We start from the raw sequence: 19,480 nt of genomic DNA on the forward strand, positions 1-19,480 counted from the left end.
GAAGTTGTCATCAGTGCATATCTGCTGGGAGTAGGATAAGCCATCACTCTCGCGGTGAGGTGGGTGGGATAATTTTCGTCCGCGAAAAACACGTCTTCTCGCGCTGCGTTCAAGACGGAAAAGGAAGTTGGGAGGTTTAACTCCCTTGAATTATCGTAGGTTTGACTGTCTACAGAAAAGCGACCAAATTATCTTTTCCGATTGTCTTACAGAGGTCTCAGCTGAACCAGGTCATAACCCAATTTAAGTAAAGACTTAAATTGTTTTATGACCAGACTTCAGGTTCAGACAGACAGAGAAATGTTCTTGCATCCACTCCATGCATGCAGCAACAACCCAATGAAATTGACTTAAGAGTGATGACAGCTTCGACGGGATTTTAATCCAGTAGCTATAAAGCGAGATTGGCAAAATAAGGGCACAAAGGCGGCAGTAGGCATGGCTTTTAAAAACCCTATCCCCCCTAAGCTGAAGAAGCCTAATCCGTAATAGGACCGGAGGTAGTTTCGTATTCTACGAACTGATAGATTCTTTTACCCCCTACGCAGCCTCTTTTTCGCGAAGACTTCCGGCTCTTTGGCAGCGGGCCCCGCGTGCATACGGCCGCTGAAGGAAATGTACCCTTTCGGATTCCAGTCATATGCCAGCATGCGATCTGATCCTAGTTACCATTCGTAGATGGAGAAAAGGTCAACAACTAGGGGACCCAGTATCCGTTCATACCTCCGCTTACATCGGCGTTCGGGCATTCCAGAATCCTGGGTATTTGGTGCGCTTTGCGCAACCACACCTTTGTATTTAGGTGTCTACATTGAATTTCTTGGCTAAAGCCTATGTTACATTTTATGCAAGCCACAGTTACTTGTATTAGCCATGTCTACTTATGCCATCAAACTGGCTATTCCATATTTTCTCAAAAGTTTGGTAAGAGCCAGTTTCCGCCACCCCTGTGCCCTGCCCCAACCCTCGTACGCTGTCAAAAACTTGATCTGAAAACGACAAATTTGTTTGAAGAAATCTTAGATTATTTAGAGATGAACTTTACAATCGGTGAATTTTACAAGTGTATCGACAGCTTACTGAAGGTTAAGGAACAATGGGAATCTGAAATTAGCATATGATTGAAGTCAGCCCCCTCTCAAAGTCTGTTGCGAAGATGTCCAGGCCTCCTCGAGTAAGATGGACACCGTCCGGCGCCAAAAAGTTGCCTTTTTTGAGTAGGGGGGGGGGGGGGCAATAATAGTGCCGCTTGCCCCGTGGAACACGCTCCTAGCGCGACGTTGGTATCTCTTGCGAGTAGCCTCAGCAGCTGCAGTCTTTGAAAATATTCGCCAGTTTGTTCTGGGTAGCATGTCTGAAAATATCAGCCTGCTGGCAGGGTACCTTGAGTGAAGGACAGCGACTAGTTCGCGCACCGCGTGGTGCCACTGCCAGCTGTTAAGGGAGCCAATGTCATTTGCACCGACATGGAGAACAATATATACTGTTCAAAAAAAGAAACGCATAGTTGCTACTTGCCAAATTTGTTTTATTTTTCGAAAAAATTAACAGAAAATCCAATATTTAGATTATTTGTTTGAAATTTGGTATGGACACAGTTGAATGCACACACAGTTCATTTGCATCTTCAAATCAATCAGTCAATCAATACGATTGGGTGCCGAGGCTGTCAAGTCAGTAGGGGGTGTGACTGCCTTGAGCAGCAACAACTGCCCGGCACCTTCTGGGCATGGACTGGATCAGATGCCGGATATCTTGCTGTGGGATGGTGTCCCACTCCTCCTGAAGTGCCTGCAATAGATCGCGGTGATTTGCCAGCGCTTCTTCTCGCCTGCGCACACGTCTGTCCAATTCATCCCAGAGGTGTTCTATCGGGTTCATGTCTGGCGACATGGATGGCCAGGGAAGCACCTGGACATGGTGGTCGGTGAGGAACTGGGTGGTGAGTCGTGCTGTGTGCGGGCGAGCGTTGTCCTGCTGGAATATGGCATCCTGGTCAGCCAGAAGAGGAAGGGCGTGTGGGCGCAGAATTTCCTCCACGTATCGCTGGGCAGTTATGCGCCCTTGGACGTGCACCAGGGTGCTCCTTCCAGCGGTATTGATCGCCCCCCACACCATGACGCATCCACCACCATGAACGGGTGCCTCATCCACACAGTTGGGCGCGTAACGTTCGTTTACTCTCCGGTAGACCCTCCTCCGACCATCATGTCGCTGGAGCAGGAAGTAGGACTCGTCGCTGAACCACACGTGTCTCCAGTGATTCCGGACGGTCCAGCGAAGGTGCTGGTTGCCCCACTGCACTCGGTTCTGGCGATGGCGGCGGGTGAGGACAGCTCCTCTGTGAGGTCTGCGAGCTCTCAAACCAGCTTCATGCAGGCGGTTCCGCACGGTCTGGTCCGATAATCGGTGTGGCCCGGGGAGAGCCTGGACAGAAGATGAGGCCGACAGGAAACGATTCCGGAGGTGGCGGAGCCGTATGAAGCGGTCGTGAGCAGCAGTTGTCGCCCTTGGTCTTCCCGCTCGTGGCAAGTCAGCAACGGAGCCTGTGGCTTGAAACCTGTCCCACAGTCTACTGATGGTGCTCTGGGACACGTGGAAGTGCCTGGCGATTGCACTTTGACTTTGGCCTGCTTGTAAACGACCCAATGCAATTTGGCGGTCTTCTCTGCTCAATCGGGCCATCTTTCGTCGCTGAATTGTCGTCTGATTTCTTTGTGGCGAACAATCCGCTTTTATGGGTTTTGGAAGACATGGTGAGAGCTCAATATTCCCCGAGTTTCACGAGATTACACTGAAGCATGACGAGTGGTCAAGCCAAATGAGCAATTTTGACATTGTAGCCACTGATAACGCATGCGTCACGTGCAGAGCTCACTTGTGGCAATGGACGAAAGGTCGACGACCAGATAAACATTTTCTGCAGTTTGGTGGATATCCTTGTAGCCATATAACTAAATTAACCAAATATTACAAGCTATGCGTTTCTTTTTTTGAACAGTATATATGCAGGGTGGGTTGCTGTTATGCTGCTCTGTAGCAGCGCAAGCACGTCCTTGATGTCAGCAGTTACACAAATGGACAAGTGGTCAATAGGGTCCCCTTGCATTTTCAGTCTCTGTTCGAGACCGGAAATTCTGTTCATTAGGCTAGTGAGAACCGTACCTGGCTGTAGGTCATGGGCGACACCTTGGGTTGCATCTCCTGTGTTGGTAGCTGATGGGGTAACTATGGTCGCCTCTTGCCTCCCACCAGGGAGTGGGGTCACGCCTGTCCTGGTCATTGGGCGCCGTCTGATCAGCCTGAGCTCCCCTCGCCTCCGTCTCTGGGGGTGCGGCCCGGGTTTTGCGGGTTGCACGCGTTGAGCGGGGTCGGCCACGACCGGACTTCTTCGTCAAGTGAGTCGATGTTCACCACAAATATCACACGAAGGCGATATAATTTTTCGTCCGCGAAAAACACGTCTTCTCGCGCTGCGTTCAAGACGGAAAAGGAAGTTGGGAGGTTTAACTCCCTTGAATTATCGTAGGTTTGACTTTCCACAGAAAAGCGACCAAATTATCTTTTCCGATTGTCTTACGGTGGTCTCAGCTGAACCAGGTCATAACCAAATTTAAGTAAAGACTTAAATTGTTGTATTTGACATGCTCATAAATTTGCATACGAAATGAACAGCGTCTCTACTCACAGTGAGGTAGATTAATGTTCCGGTGAATAACCGACGTGCTGCTTTCAACTGTGACAGGGGCGATCTGAAGTTTGATTTTGTTGGCATGTTTTTTCTCGACCATTCCTGTCACGTTTCAATATATCACTTAAGGTGATTATGAAACGGTTAGTTACTACTAACTAACTAACCACACCACGATCCACTCTCGCAGTCATACAATTTAATAGAGACAACAAAAGTATAAGTTTCAGACGCCTGTTTATGTAAAAACTCGCCACCTCCCTCGAGACTTCACTCAAAATATGTTCTTTTTACGTTCACAAAACGTAAAAAACCAATGGTCACTGACAAAATGCCAGTTAGAATAGAAAATTATAGTAACACGCTGATCCCGTGTAAAGATAAGAAAATACGACCGTTCTGCTCCAAAAGTGCTAGTTCATGCAGGTGTCACACACCCCACGTCGTCCCTACTCGAGTATAATCACAGATAACATAAAAGACAACGGTGGTCAACGGGGTGCATAAGACATGGTGCACTTAGCTTTCTTTCGCCACTGGGTGGACGTCCTGTAATTAGTCTTTTAGCCTCCACAACTGCTCCGTCGAATGAAGTGCTGTTTAGCGTGGTGACGAAGCAGGGAACTGTGGAGGCATCAGGCGCCGCACCCAGTCGCTGGTTAGCTGGTTAGCCGGTTCGCTGGTTAGCTGGTTAGCCGGTTCGCTGGTTAGCCGGTGTGCTGGTTAGCGTGGTCCCGCAGAAGGCAGCCGAACAGAAGTTAGGAAAACGAAGGCTGCAAACAGAAAGCATCGGTGCACTAAACATGTCAGCTACCCCTCACCTTTAAACATGTCATCTTTACATATCTCATCGAGCACGTGGGCCTGCACAAAATTAATGGACTTTTCACAACAACAAAACAGCCGTCTTTTCGTCTTTCTCTCCCTATCTGCAAAAACCATATACAGATTAGTATTTTAGCGTCACAGAGAGCAAATTATGCGCTAACCTGGAGAGAACAACAGAGAGTATTTCATTCCACAAACACAGACTCGTCAACAGCGTTAAATAATGATTTATTACCTCAAACAGCCTATGAATGTAGCACTCTCATGGAAGCAAAACCCGCTTCCTCCCTGGAATGGCCTCTGTTCGTCAACAGTGACAACAACATCCAGAAACCCCTTGTCGAATACTTATGCGAAGACCATCGCACGACGAAAGGAAAGTTGACGACTCGTCCTCAGCAAAACATGTGGCAGTGAGAAGGTGATAACTCGTGGAAGTTCCCCTAGAGTGCCGAATATCCTATTCGGTGAAATCCATCATACTCTAGAAACTGTGTATTCGATCCTTCTACTTCTGCCGCTGGGTGTCAAGTGCGCCGTTACCGTGTCTCAGACAGACAACCTTGAGAATAACACGTGACTAACCTTGTCACCTAACAAGTTCAGCTATCGACAATTCTGCCCCGACAGCAAAAACCACTCCGTGAAATGCGTGCAAAACCAGAAATCTCGTGCTTGTTTGGCGCAGTCAGCAGAATCTGCATCCGGTGTCGGAAAACAGACGCTTTCTGTCGCACTGGATCAAGAGAGGGCACCCCACCGAGTGACCTTTTCTTGATCCCTGTCACCTAATCGTGACACACCTCCCCTCTTCAAGACGAAACCTCGGTTTCGCTCCCAGTCATGTTCTCCTCTACAGCCCGAGAGAGAAAATCGGCTCCAACATTGTTGGCGCCCGGAATGACGCGTACCGTGAATTGGTACGGTTGGAGAATCAACGCCCAGCGCATAAGTCTGGCGTTTGCCAACCTTGCAACCTGAAGATATTGCAGAGGTTGATGGTCTGTTTCCAGACAGAAAGGTCGTCCTCAAGAACGAGCAACCCCTCGTTTCACCCCTGATGACTGCAACCTTCTCTGTCTTCTTGTCTTTGTTCTTCTGGTCTTTGTTCTTCTCCCCGTAGGCAGTCCTCTCTATGTAGGCGCGCAGCAGGTTGGCGTGGTACAGGCGTGCTTTCCCGTGCATCATGATCCTGTAGTCGTTCTGGCCCACCCTCGCTGTCACCTCAAAAGGTCCTTGCCACTGCAGTTGTAGCTTGTTGTGTTTGACAGGTAGAAGTAGCAACACCCGTTCTCCAATCTTGAAGCTGCGCGGCCGTGCCTTGCGGTCGAATCCTCGCGCATAACGCTGTGCTGCTCTTCCCAGGTTCTCTTGAGCCAGTTTGCAGGTCTCTTCAATCCTGTTCCTGAGTTCTACAATGTAGGTCGCTGTCGTCTGCACCTCCTCGTCAGCTTCTTCGTCCGTCCAAGCCTGACGCAGGATAGCCATGGGACCGCGTACCTGTCTGCCGTACAACAGCTCGAATGGGGAAAAACCCAAGCTCTCCTGAGGAACCTCGCGGTATGCAAAAAGCAGTGCTGGGATGTACCTGTCCCACGTGCGTGGTTTCTCCTGAGCCAGTTTCCTCAGCATGGTTTTCAGGGTACCATTGAACCTTTCCACCAGTCCGTTGCACTGAGCATGGTAAGGAGTGGTGAAGTGCTGCTCCAGTGATAGCAGTCGTGCTGCCTCCGCCATCACTCCTCCCGTGAACTGCGTGCCTCTGTCGGTGAGAACCTCTGATGGAATTCCCAGCCGGGACCACATGGTAACCAGTGCCTCAGCTACTCGCGTAGCTTCGATCGATTTCAGAGGGATCGCCTCTGGGTATCGAGTGGCGTAGTCCACCATGGTCAGAATGTATCTGTTTCCGTCCTCAGACGCAGGCAAGATGGGCCCGATGATGTCAACTGCCACCCGACGAAAGGGTTCGTCGATGAGCGGTATCTTCTCCAAGGGGACCTTCCTCACCCTTCCTTTGGCAACCACCTTCTGGCACTTATCGCATGACGCACAGAAACGTCGGACATCCGTGCAGATGCCTGGCCAATAGAAGTGGCGCCACACACGGTCTGTGGTCTTCTTGGTGCCAAGATGACCTCCAAGGATTGAGTCGTGTGCCGTTGCCATGACTCCCTCGCGAAACTCGCGAGGCACGACAACCTGTTTGAAAGCTCCTTCTTTGTTGCTAAACTCACGGTAGAGCAACTTCTTCTCCCTGAGGAACTTTGACTTCCCATGCTTCCCGCTCAGCTTCACCTTCCCCGACTTCGCGTGCTCCCGGGGAGTCGCTAATGTCGGGTCAGAATCCTGAGCCTTCGCGAGAAGCGCGGGGGTCACGTTCCCCAGGGCAGCTCGTGCAGCAGGTAGGGGTTTGAGAGGTTTGCCCTCTCGCTCCGCCTGTGCCCGCGTGAGAACTGAAATGACGTCGGGAGACCGATAAACGGGAACCTCCCTGGTGACGCCGTCCACAAACTGGACACGGTTCCCAATGAGCAGGTCGCATGGAGGATCGTCCATGACGACGGCCACAATGGTCCCCGTGAACAACGGTGTTACGACCTTGATCACCGCCGTGTTCAAGTCGTAAGCGTGAGATGCCTCGGCCATTCTCACCCTGATGCTGTCTCCTGTGTAGGCCATAGCTGGAACTAGACTCGCCCGTACCACTATCATGTCTGCCCCGGTGTCCCGCAGACCTTCGCCCTTCACTCCGTTGACGTAGACGTTGCAGTGGGGCTGGAAATGTTTCCTGGAGCACGGAACGCAGAGTTGTGGAATTGTGCATGAGCTCGTGACGTCCCTGAACTCCTCACTGCCAACAAAATGTACGCCCTTCTGGTCAGCCTGTCTCTTATGGCAGTCTTTCTTCACGTGGCCCCGCTTGTTACAGTAGAAACACTGGATGTCAGTTCTGGAACTTGATCCCTTGTGTCCCTGATCGTCCTTCCCGTCCTTGGGTCCTGAAGAACCTGAATTTCCTGATTTTCCCGGCCGTGAGCCTGAAGATTTGCCGGAGATCGCCTGGGCGTCCTCGTGTACTCTGATCCAGTCGGCTGCCTCCTGAGTAGTCTTTGGCTGGTGCTCCTGCACGAAGGTCACCACCTCAGGTCGCAGGCTGGACATCAGTTGTTCCATGACAATGAGGTCGGCAAGGTCGTCGACGGTCCAGTTCTTCTCGGCCATCTCCACCCAGCGCCGCAGGTAAAGATTTAGACGCGCCACAAACTGATGACTCAGCTCGCCGCTCAGTCTCTTGCTGTTCCGCAGACGTCGTCGGTAGGCTTCAGCAGTCAGGTTGAAGCGCTGGAGTAACGCCTTCTTTAGTGCCTGATAGTCCCTCGCCTCCTCGTCATCCAAAGCGTTGTAGAGTTGCAATGCGCGTCCTTTTAAGCAAGTGCTGAGGCGGCTAGCCCACGTGGCCTCTTCCCACTTCTGGTCAGATGCAATACGCTCAAACCAGCGTAGAAAGTCGTCGAGCTCGTCTTTGTCATCGTCGAACGTCGGCAGTCTCGTACGGTCAGCAACAAACGTCGGCGCGCTAGCCTGAGTAAGCGTACCCTTCTCGGCCTGTAGCCTAGCTAGTTCTAGCTGGTGATCGCGATCCGCCTGCTCCTTCCGGTCTAGTCTGTCACGTTCGTCTCTCTTTTCCTGTCTGTCAAGCTCGTCTTTCTCTTTCCTTTCTTGTCTGTCACGTTCGTCTTTCTTTTCCTGTCTGTCAAGTTCGTCCTTCTTGTCCTGTCTGTCACGTTCGGCCTGTCGTTCTTGTCTGTCAAGCTCTTCTTTTCTCGTCTGTCGCTCTATGTCTTCCCTACGTTCTAACTCCTTGCGTTTAACTAAACTACGCGCTCTAACGCGTGCGTCTCGCTCTGTCTGTTCCTCGCTACCCGGAGTCTCAAAAGTTATTCTCCTCGTAGGAGATCCCCCTGTAGCCATGGTTAGTTTAGAAAAGCTTTATCACAAAAGTAAGTCTAACGCAGCTATAGCTAGAACACGCGGTGATGAAACAATCGATACAAAAATCCAGCAACCAGAAAATGCAGAAGAAAATTCCAAACGGTGTAGAACAAAACGCGTAGCCTACTTTATGGCTGCTTTTTGCGGTGAAACAAAATGTTTCCCACAGCCGTGGCCTACTTTATCGGCTGCTTTTTGCGGTGAAACAGAGTGTTTCCCACAGCCTTGGTTAGGACAGAAGTCCTCGGACCCTTCCCCCCCAAATTCCAACAAAGTCAAAATATGGAGAAAAATCCAAGTAAAACAAGACGGTAGAAATGTAACCTGTTACAGAATGCGAAACAACAATGTAGAGAACAATGAGTAAAACGAATAACAAATCCGCTAACCCCGCTCAGCGCTCTGCAACGGAAAACTCTGAACGTACAACAACAAAGATTCACAAACAAAGGAAAGGGAAGTAATCACAGTTAGCGCATACAATAGCTCACAAATTACAATTTACATTTCCTGCAAGATGTGAATCGCTTAAGGTGTGGTATATGATCAAAACTATACAAAAAAGGGTAGCACCAAGCAGAAAATAAGTCGAGCACTGACGAGATTATCTGCTCTTAGTTATCCTTAATTGGTGGGTCTTTATCAGTTGGAAATTAACTGAGTAAATCCCGGCTTGGCCCCCATGTGTCACGTTTCAATATATCACTTAAGGTGATTATGAAACGGTTAGTTACTACTAACTAACTAACCACACCACGATCCACTCTCGCAGTCATACAATTTAATAGAGACAACAAAAGTATAAGTTTCAGACGCCTGTTTATGTAAAAACTCGCCACCTCCCTCGAGACTTCACTCAAAATATGTTCTTTTTACGTTCACAAAACGTAAAAAACCAATGGTCACTGACAAAATGCCAGTTAGAATAGAAAATTATAGTAACACGCTGATCCCGTGTAAAGATAAGAAAATACGACTGTTCTGCTCCAAAAGTGCTAGTTCATGCAGGTGTCACACACCCCACGTCGTCCCTACTCGAGTATAATCACAGATAACATAAAAGACAACGGTGGTCAACGGGGTGCATAAGACATGGTGCACTTAGCTTTCTTTCGCCACTGGGTGGACGTCCTGTAATTAGTCTTTTAGCCTCCACAACTGCTCCGTCGAATGAAGTGCTGTTTAGCGTGGTGACGAAGCAGGGAACTGTGGAGGCATCAGGCGCCGCACCCAGTCGCTGGTTAGCTGGTTAGCCGGTTCGCTGGTTAGCTGGTTAGCCGGTTCGCTGGTTAGCCGGTGTGCTGGTTAGCGTGGTCCCGCAGAAGGCAGCCGAACAGAAGTTAGGAAAACGAAGGCTGCAAACAGAAAGCATCGGTGCACTAAACATGTCAGCTACCCCTCACCTTTAAACATGTCATCTTTACATATCTCATCGAGCACGTGGGCCTGCACAAAATTAATGGACTTTTCACAACAACAAAACAGCCGTCTTTTCGTCTTTCTCTCCCTATCTGCAAAAACCATATACAGATTAGTATTTTAGCGTCACAGAGAGCAAATTATGCGCTAACCTGGAGAGAACAACAGAGAGTATTTCATTCCACAAACACAGACTCGTCAACAGCGTTAAATAATGATTTATTACCTCAAACAGCCTATGAATGTAGCACTCTCATGGAAGCAAAACCCGCTTCCTCCCTGGAATGGCCTCTGTTCGTCAACAGTGATAACAACATCCAGAAACCCCTTGTCGAATACTTATGCGAAGACCATCGCACGACGAAAGGAAAGTTGACGACTCGTCCTCAGCAAAACATGTGGCAGTGAGAAGGTGATAACTCGTGGAAGTTCCCCTAGAGTGCCGAATATCCTATTCGGTGAAATCCATCATACTCTAGAAACTGTGTATTCGATCCTTCTACTTCTGCCGCTGGGTGTCAAGTGCGCCGTTACTGTGTCTCAGACAGACAACCTTGAGAATAACACGTGACTAACCTTGTCACCTAACAAGTTCAGCTATCGACAATTCTGCCCCGACAGCAAAAACCACTCCGTGAAATGCGTGCAAAACCAGAAATCTCGTGCTTGTTTGGCGCAGTCAGCAGAATCTGCATCCGGTGTCGGAAAACAGACGCTTTCTGTCGCACTGGATCAAGAGAGGGCACCCCACCGAGTGACCTTTTCTTGATCCCTGTCACCTAATCGTGACAATTCCTTTTTGTTAAAAGGCAAAACAAGAGACTACGGATAAAGAAACAAGTCGCGTAAGGCGAAATTACTACATTTAGTCAAGCTGTCGAACTCAGGGAATAAAACTGAACGCACTGTATTTTTTTTCACCAAGACAGTACAGCTTTGTCAATCCCCGCGAGAAGGAAATCGCTCATCTCCCACGTGCAAAACGCAGTGATATGCACACGCCAGAATAGCGCGGTAGCGTATTGTGCTAAGCAGGAAAGCGCGCTTTTCTGTATTCGTGTTAACTTTCTGAGCTTGTTTTGAATACAACCTATCATATCTATATGTTTTTTGGAATCAGGAAACGATAAAGAATAAGATGAAATCATTTTTGGATCGATTTCTTAAATTTTAATCCTAAGACTAATTAATCTATTTTTGTTAATTGTGATCACATTTTTAGAGGAAACATGACATATGTATATATTTTTAGATTCAGAATGTCATGAAGATTACGATGCAATCAATTTTAAATCTGTTTGCAAAAAACGATTTTAATGACAACTTTAATGAGCAAACTCATTAATTAATTTGTAAGCCTCCAAGCTGAAATGCAATACCAAAGTACGAGCATCGTTGAAGATTACCTGACCAAAATTTCAACCAATTTGGGTGAAAAATGAGAGTGTGACAGTGCCGCCTCAACTTTCACGAAAATCCGGATATGACGTCATCAAAGACATTTATCCCAAAAAAAGAAAAAAACGTCTGGGGATATCATACCCAGAAACTCCCATGTAAAATTTCATTAAGATCGGTCTAGTAGTTTTCTCTATATCGCTCTACACACACACACACACACACACATACACACAAACACACACACACACACACAAACAAACAAACACTGTCACGATCGGGTGACAGAGACCAAGAAAGTGTCACTCAGTGGAGTGCCTGTTCTGGGTCGGTTATGATAGAAAGCGCCTGTGCGTGATATTGGACACAGCAGAGTTTGCTGACAGTGCTCCCGAGCACGGATGTTTTGAAACGCACGAGCTTCACAGTGCGGGTTTCTGCTATCATAGGGCTGACGGTTTTTCGCTGACAGCGCACACGGGATTTTCAGGGATTGAGTTTCTCGTGTCTTTTTTCTGCTTGGGGAGGCAAAATTGTGTATAGCTGGACTGGTTTTGTGACAAGGTCAGTCACGTGTATTTTGGCTAGGTTGTCTGACAGAGACACGAGTACGGGGCACTTGACACCCAGCGGCAGAAGGGGAAGGATCTAATACACAGTTTCTAGAGTATGATGGTTTTTCACCGAATATTGTATTCGGCACTCTAGGGGAGCTTCCACCGGTTATTTCCTTCACACTGCCACATATTTTGCTGAGGACAAGTCGTCAACATTCCTTCGTCGGCGATGGCTTTCGCATAAGGATTCGACAAGGGGTTCTGGAGGTTTTTGGTCACTGTTGACGAACAGAGGCTGTTCCAGGGAGGAGGCGGACTTTGCTTCCATTGAGAGTTACAATCATAGGCTTTTGAGGTAATAAATCATTATTTAACGCTGTTGATGAGTCTGTGTTGTGGAATGAAATACTCTCTGTTGTTCTTTCCAGGTTAGCGCATAATTTACTCTCTGTGACGCTAAAATACTAATCTGTATATGGTTTTTGCAGATAGGGAGAGAAGGACGGAAAATGGCTGTTTTGTTGTTGTAAAAAGTCCGTTTTGTGCAGGCCCACGTGCTCGATGAGATATTTAAAGATGACATGTTTTAAGGTGGTGGGTGAGGGGTAGCTGACATGTTTAGTGCACCGATGCTTTCTGTTTGCAGCCTTCGTTCGTTCGTTCGTTCGTTCGTTCGTTCGTTCGTTCGTTCGATCCGATTCGTTCGTTTCGAGTTCCTGTAACATCTGCACGGCTGACTTTGGCGGGACCTGTTGAAGCTACGCTAACCAGGAGACCGGCTAACCAGGAGACCGGCTAACCAGCGGACCGGCTAACCAGCGAACCGACTAACCAGCATACCGGCTAAGCAGCAGCAGCAGAGATAAAGCTAAGTGCACCATGTCGTACGCACCCCGTTGACCACCGTTGTCTTTTCGTATCTATGATTTCATTGGAGTAGTGACAACGTGGGGTGTGTGACACCTGCACGAACTAGAGCTTTTCGAACAGAACATTCGCATTTAACTGTATTTACACGGGTTCAGCGTGTTCCTATAATTTTCTACATACTACTGGCATTTTGTCAGTGAACACTGGTCCTTTTACGTGTTGAGAACGTAAAAGGAACATTTTGAGTGAAGGCTCGAGGGAGGTGGAGAGTTTATACATAAACAGGCGTCTGAAACTTATACTTTTGTTGACTCTATTTAATTGTATGCCTGCGAGAGTGGATCGTGGTGTGGTTAGTTAATTAGTAGTAATTAACCGGTTCATAATCACCTTGAGTGATATATTGAAACGTGACACATGGGGGCCAAGCCGGGATTTACTCAGTTAATTTCCAACTGATAAAGACCCACCAATTAAGGATAACTAAGAGCAGATAATCTCGTCAGTGCTCGACCTATTTTCTGCTTGGTGCTACCCTTTTTTGTATAGTTTTGATCATATACCACACCTTAAGCGATTCACATCTTGCAGGAAATGTAAATTGTAATTTGTGAGTTATTGTATGCGCTAACTGTGATTACTTCCCTTTCCTTTGTTTGTGAATCTTTGTTGTTGTACGTTCATAGTTTTCCGTTGCAGAGAGCTGAGCAGGGTTAGCGGATTTGTTATTCGTTTTACTCAGTTTTCTCTACATTGTTGTTTCGCATTCTGTAAAAGGTTACATTTCTACCGTCTTGTTTTACTTGGATTTTTCTCCATATTTTGACTTTGTTGGAATTTTGGGGGGGAAGGGTCCGAGGACTTCTGTCCTAACCAAGGCTGTGGGAGACACTCTGTTTCACCACAAAAAGCAGCCGATAAAGTAGGCCACGGCTGTGGGAAACATTTGTTTCACCGCAAAAAGCAGCCATAAAGTAGGCTACGCGATTTGTTCTACACCGTTTGGATTTTTCTTCTGCATTTTCCGGCTGCTGGATTTTTGTATCCATCGCTTTCATCACCGCGTGTTCTAGCTATAGCTGCGTTAGACTTACTTTTGTGATAAAGCTTTGCTAAACTAACCATGGCTACAGGGGGATCTCCTACGAGGAGAATAACTTTTGAGACTCCTGGTAGCGAGGAACAGACAGAGCGTGACGCACGCGTTAGAGCGCGTAGTTTGCTTAAGCGCAAGGAGTTAGAACGTAAGGAAGACATAGAGCGACAGACGAGAAAAGAAGAGCTTGACAGACAAGAACGACAGGCCGAACGTGACAGACAGGACAAGAAAGAGAAAGACGAACGAGACAGACAGGAAAAGAAAGACGAGCGTGACAGACAAGAAAAGAAAGAGAAAGATGAACGAGACAGACAAGAGAGGGAACGACAGGCCGAACGACAGGCCGAACGTGACCGACAGGAAAAGAAAGACGACGAACGTGACCGACAGGAAAAGAAAGACGAACGTGACAGACTAGACCGGAAGGAACAGGCGGATCGCGAACACCAGCTAGAACTAGCTAGGCTACAGGCCGAGAAGGGTACGCTTACTCAGGCTAGCGCGCCGACGTTTGTTGCCGACCGTACGAGACTGCCGACGTTCGACGATGACAAGGACGAGCTCGACGACTTTTTACGCCGGTTTGAGCGCATTGCATCTGACCAGAAGTGGGAAGAGGCCACGTGGGCTAGCCGCCTTAGCACCTGCTTAAAAGGACGCGCATTGCAGCTCTACAACGCTTTGGAGGACGACGAGGCGAGAGACTATCAGGCACTAAAGAAGGCGTTACTCCAGCGCTTCAACCTGACTGCTGAAGCCTACAGACGACGTCTGCGTAACAGCAAGAGACTGAGCGGCGAGCTGAGTCATCAGTTTGTGGCACGCCTTAATCTCTACCTGCGGCGCTGGGTGGAGATGGCCGAAAAGGACTGGACCGTCAACGACCTTGCCGACCTCATTGTCATGGAGCAACTGATGTCCAGCCTGCGACCTGAGGTGGTGACCTTCGTGCAGGAACACCAACCTAAGACTACTCAGGAAGCAGCCGACTGGATCAGAGTGCACGAGGACGCCCAGGCGATCTCCGGCAAATCCTCAGGCTCACGGCCAGGAAAATCGGGAAATTCGGGTTCTTCAGGACCCAAGGACGGGAAGGACGATCAGGGACACAAGGGATCGAGTTCCAGAACTGACATCCAGTGTTACTACTGCAACAAGCGGGGCCACGTGAAGAAGGACTGCCACAAGAGACAGGCTGACCAGAAGGGCGTTCACTTCGTTGGCAGTGAGGAGCTAAGGGACGTCACGAGCTCATGCACAATTCCACAACTCTGCGTTCCGTGCTCCAGGAAACATTTCCAGCCCCACTGCAACGTCTACGTTAACGGAGTGAAGGGCGAAGGTCTGCGGGACACAGGGGCAGACATGATAGTGGTTCGGGCGAGTCTGGTTCCAGCTATGGCCTACACAGGAGACAGCATCAGGGTGAGAATGGCCGAGGCATCTCACGCTTACGACTTGAACACGGCAGTGATCAAGGTCGTAACACCGTTGTTCACGGGGACCATTGTGGCCGTCGTCATGGACGATCCTCCATGCGACCTGCTCATTGGAAACCGGGTTCAGTTTGTGGACGGCGTCACCAGGGAGGTTCCCGTTTATCGGTCTCCCGACGTCATTTCAGTGCTCACGCGGGCACAGGCGGAGCGAGAGGACAAACCTCTCAAACCCCTACCTGCTGCACGAGCTGCCCTGGGGAACGTGACCCCCGCGCTTCTCGCGAAGGCTCAGGCATCTGATCCGACATTAGCGACTCCTCGGGAGCACGCGAAGTCGGGGAAGGTGAAGCTGAGCGGGAAGCGTGGGAGGTCAAGGTTTCTCAGGGACAAGAAGTTGCTCTACCGGGAGTTCAGCAACCAAGAAGGTACATTCAAACAGGTTGTCGTGCCTCGCGAGTTTCGCGAGGGTGTCATGGCAACGGCACACGACTCGATTCTGGGAGGTCATCTTGGTACCAAGAAGACCACGGATCGTGTCTGGCGCCACTTTTACTGGCCAGGCATCTGCACGGATGTCCGACGTTTCTGTGCGTCCTGCGATAAGTGCCAGAAGGTGGTTGCCAAAGGAAGGGTGAGGAAGGTCCCCTTAGAAAAGATGCCGCTCATCGACGAACCCTTTCGTCGGGTGGCAGTGGACATCATCGGGCCCATCTTGCCTGCGTCTGAGGACGGAAACAGATACATTTTGACCATGGTGGACTACGCTACTCGATACCCAGAGGCGATCCCTCTGAAATCGATTGAAGCCACGCGAGTAGCTGAGGCTCTGGTTACTATGTGGTCCCGGCTGGGAATTCCATCAGAGGTACTCACCGACAGAGGCACGCAGTTCACGGGAGGAGTGATGGCGGAGGCAGCACGACTGCTATCACTGGAGCAGCACTTCACCACTCCTTACCATGCTCAGTGCAACGGACTGGTGGAGAGGTTCAATGGCACCTTGAAGACCATGCTGAGGAAACTAGCTCAGGAGAAACCACGCACGTGGGACAGGTACATCCCAGCATTGCTTTTTGCATACCGCGAGGTTCCTCAGGAGAGCTTGGGTTTTTCCCCATTCGAGCTGTTGTACGGCAGACAGGTACGCGGTCCCATGGCTATCCTGCGTCAGGCTTGGACGGACGAAGAAGCTGACGAGGAGGTGCAGACGACAGCGACCTACATCGTAGAACTCAGGAACAGGATTGAAGAGACCTGCAAACTGGCTCAAGAGAACCTGGGGAGAGCAGCACAGCGTTACGCGCGAGGATTCGACCGCAAGGCACGGCCGCGCAGCTTCAAGATTGGAGAACGGGTGTTGCTACTTCTACCTGTCAAACACAACAAGCTACAACTGCAGTGGCAAGGACCTTTTGAGGTGACAGCGAGGGTGGGCCAGAACGACTACAGGATCATGATGCACGGGAAAGCACGCCTGTACCACGCCAACCTGCTGCGCGCCTACATAGAGAGGACAGCCTACGGGGAGAAGAACAAAGACCAGAAGAACAAAGACAAGAAGACAGAGAAGGTTGCAGTCATCAGGGGTGAAACGAGGGGTTGCTCGTTCTTGAGGACGACCTTTCTGCCTGGAAACAAACCATCAACCTCTGCAATATCTTCAGGTTGCAAGGTTGGCAAACGCCAGACTTATGCGCTGGGCGTTGATTCTCCAACCGTACCAATTCACGGTACGCGTCATTCCGGGCGCCAACAATGTTGGAGCTGACTTTCTCTCTCGGGCTGGAGAGGAGAACATGACTGTGAGCGAAACCGAGGTTTCGTCTTGAAGAGGGGAGGTGTGTCACGATCGGGTGACAGAGACCAAGAAAGTGTCACTCAGTGGAGTGCCTGTTCTTGGTCGGTTATGATAGAAAGCGCCTGTGCGTGATATTGGACACAGCAGAGTTTGCTGACAGTGCTCCCGAGCACGGATGTTTTGAAACGCACGAGCTTCACAGTGCGGGTTTCTGCTATCATAGGGCTGACGGTTTTTCGCTGACAGCGCACACGGGATTTTCAGGGATTGAGTTTCTCGTGTCTTTTTTCTGCTTGGGGAGGCAAAATTGTGTATAGCTGGACTGGTTTTGTGACAAGGTCAGTCACGTGTATTTTGGCTAGGTTGTCTGACAGAGACACGAGTACGGGGCACTTGACACCCAGCGGCAGAAGGGGAAGGATCTAATACACAGTTTCTAGAGTATGATGGTTTTTCACCGAATATTGTATTCGGCACTCTAGGGGAGCTTCCACCGGTTATTTCCTTCACACTGCCACATATTTTGCTGAGGACAAGTCGTCAACATTCCTTCGTCGGCGATGGCTTTCGCATAAGGATTCGACAAGGGGTTCTGGAGGTTTTTGGTCACTGTTGACGAACAGAGGCTGTTCCAGGGAGGAGGCGGACTTTGCTTCCATTGAGAGTTACAATCATAGGCTTTTGAGGTAATAAATCATTATTTAACGCTGTTGATGAGTCTGTGTTGTGGAATGAAATACTCTCTGTTGTTCTTTCCAGGTTAGCGCATAATTTACTCTCTGTGACGCTAAAATACTAATCTGTATATGGTTTTTGCAGATAGGGAGAGAAGGACGGAAAATGGCTGTTTTGTTGTTGTAAAAAGTCCGTTTTGTGCAGGCCCACGTGCTCGATGAGATATTTAAAGATGACATGTTTTAAGGTGGTGGGTGAGGGGTAGCTGACATGTTTAGTGCACCGATGCTTTCTGTTTGCAGCCTTCGTTCGTTCGTTCGTTCGTTCGTTCGTTCGTTCGTTCGTTCGATCCGATTCGTTCGTTTCGAGTTCCTGTAACATCTGCACGGCTGACTTTGGCGGGACCTGTTGAAGCTACGCTAACCAGGAGACCGGCTAACCAGCGAACCGACTAACCAGCATACCGGCTAAGCAGCAGCAGCAGAGATAAAGCTAAGTGCACCATGTCGTACGCACCCCGTTGACCACCGTTGTCTTTTCGTATCTATGATTTCATTGGAGTAGTGACAACGTGGGGTGTGTGACACCTGCACGAACTAGAGCTTTTCGAACAGAACATTCGCATTTAACTGTATTTACACGGGTTCAGCGTGTTCCTATAATTTTCTACATACTACTGGCATTTTGTCAGTGAACACTGGTCCTTTTACGTGTTGAGAACGTAAAAGGAACATTTTGAGTGAAGGCTCGAGGGAGGTGGAGAGTTTATACATAAACAGGCGTCTGAAACTTATACTTTTGTTGACTCTATTTAATTGTATGCCTGCGAGAGTGGATCGTGGTGTGGTTAGTTAATTAGTAGTAATTAACCGGTTCATAATCACCTTGAGTGATATATTGAAACGTGACACACACCCACACACACATACATACACACACACATACATACATACACACACACACACACATACACACACACATACATCACACCCTCGTCTCGATTCCCCCCTCTGCGTTAAAACATTTAGTCAAAACTTGACTAAATGTAAAAAGTAGGGTAAGGCGATATGCAAACATTCAGTCCATCTGTCGGGCTAAAGGATTCAAATTAAACACGGTGAATGATTGATCATTGCCGACTTATAAAAAACGCTCGCGCTGGACCCGAGTACTCTTCAGACATTCACACACACACACACATACACACAAACACACACACACACACACTCTCTCTCCCTCACTCCCTCCCTCTCTCTCTCTCTTTCTTTCTTACACACACACAAACACACACACACACACACACACACACACACACACACACACGAGTACAGACTCATGCACGCGCACACACACACACACACACACACACACACACACACACACACACACACACACACACACAAACAGTAACACTAACACATGTGCACAAAATGAACACACACACACACACACCGCGCGAGAGAAAAAGACTACAGGGAGGCATTGACGTCAAAGACTTTCGACCGTGACGTCACTATTCTTGGTTTACGGTACCATTCGGCGGCTTTGCTACGAGTATGCCATAGTCTTGGTTGGCCGAGACCTTGCACCGTTCTATCAGACTGCCTGGCTGGCTGTTGCACCGCGAATTCCTCCCACCGCCAAGTCGTTTTTTTGTGGTTTATTTCGCATTTAGGTCCCAGGTAACATTATGAAGTTTGAATACGATCA

At 49.0% G+C, this 19,480-nt stretch overlaps 1 protein-coding gene and 1 long non-coding RNA gene across 2 annotated transcripts in view; both read right to left on the reverse strand.

Moving 5' to 3' along the window:
* The window catches only part of LOC138976510 (uncharacterized), a 445,777-nt gene that overhangs the window by 56,702 nt on the left and 369,595 nt on the right, over window positions 1-19,480 (reverse strand). The window lies entirely within an intron of this gene.
* On the reverse strand, window positions 4,096-8,496 carry LOC138976440 (uncharacterized). The gene is made up of 2 exons (XM_070349297.1): window positions 4,755-8,496; window positions 4,096-4,464 (listed from the first exon to the last, which is right to left on the reverse strand). The coding sequence occupies exon 1, from the start codon at window positions 8,492-8,494 to the stop codon at window positions 5,261-5,263; it is 3,234 nt and encodes a 1,077-aa protein (XP_070205398.1). The 5' UTR covers window positions 8,495-8,496; the 3' UTR covers window positions 4,096-4,464; window positions 4,755-5,260.

This window comes from Littorina saxatilis, linkage group LG9, assembly GCF_037325665.1.
Source record: "Littorina saxatilis isolate snail1 linkage group LG9, US_GU_Lsax_2.0, whole genome shotgun sequence".
NCBI classification, from domain to species: domain Eukaryota; kingdom Metazoa; phylum Mollusca; class Gastropoda; order Littorinimorpha; family Littorinidae; genus Littorina; species Littorina saxatilis.

Bases quoted from the DNA above. Each gene is read 5' to 3' on its own strand.
- LOC138976440 (XM_070349297.1), bottom strand. From the start codon at position 8,494: ATGGCTACAGGGGGATCTCCTACGAGGAGAATAACTTTTGAGACTCCG.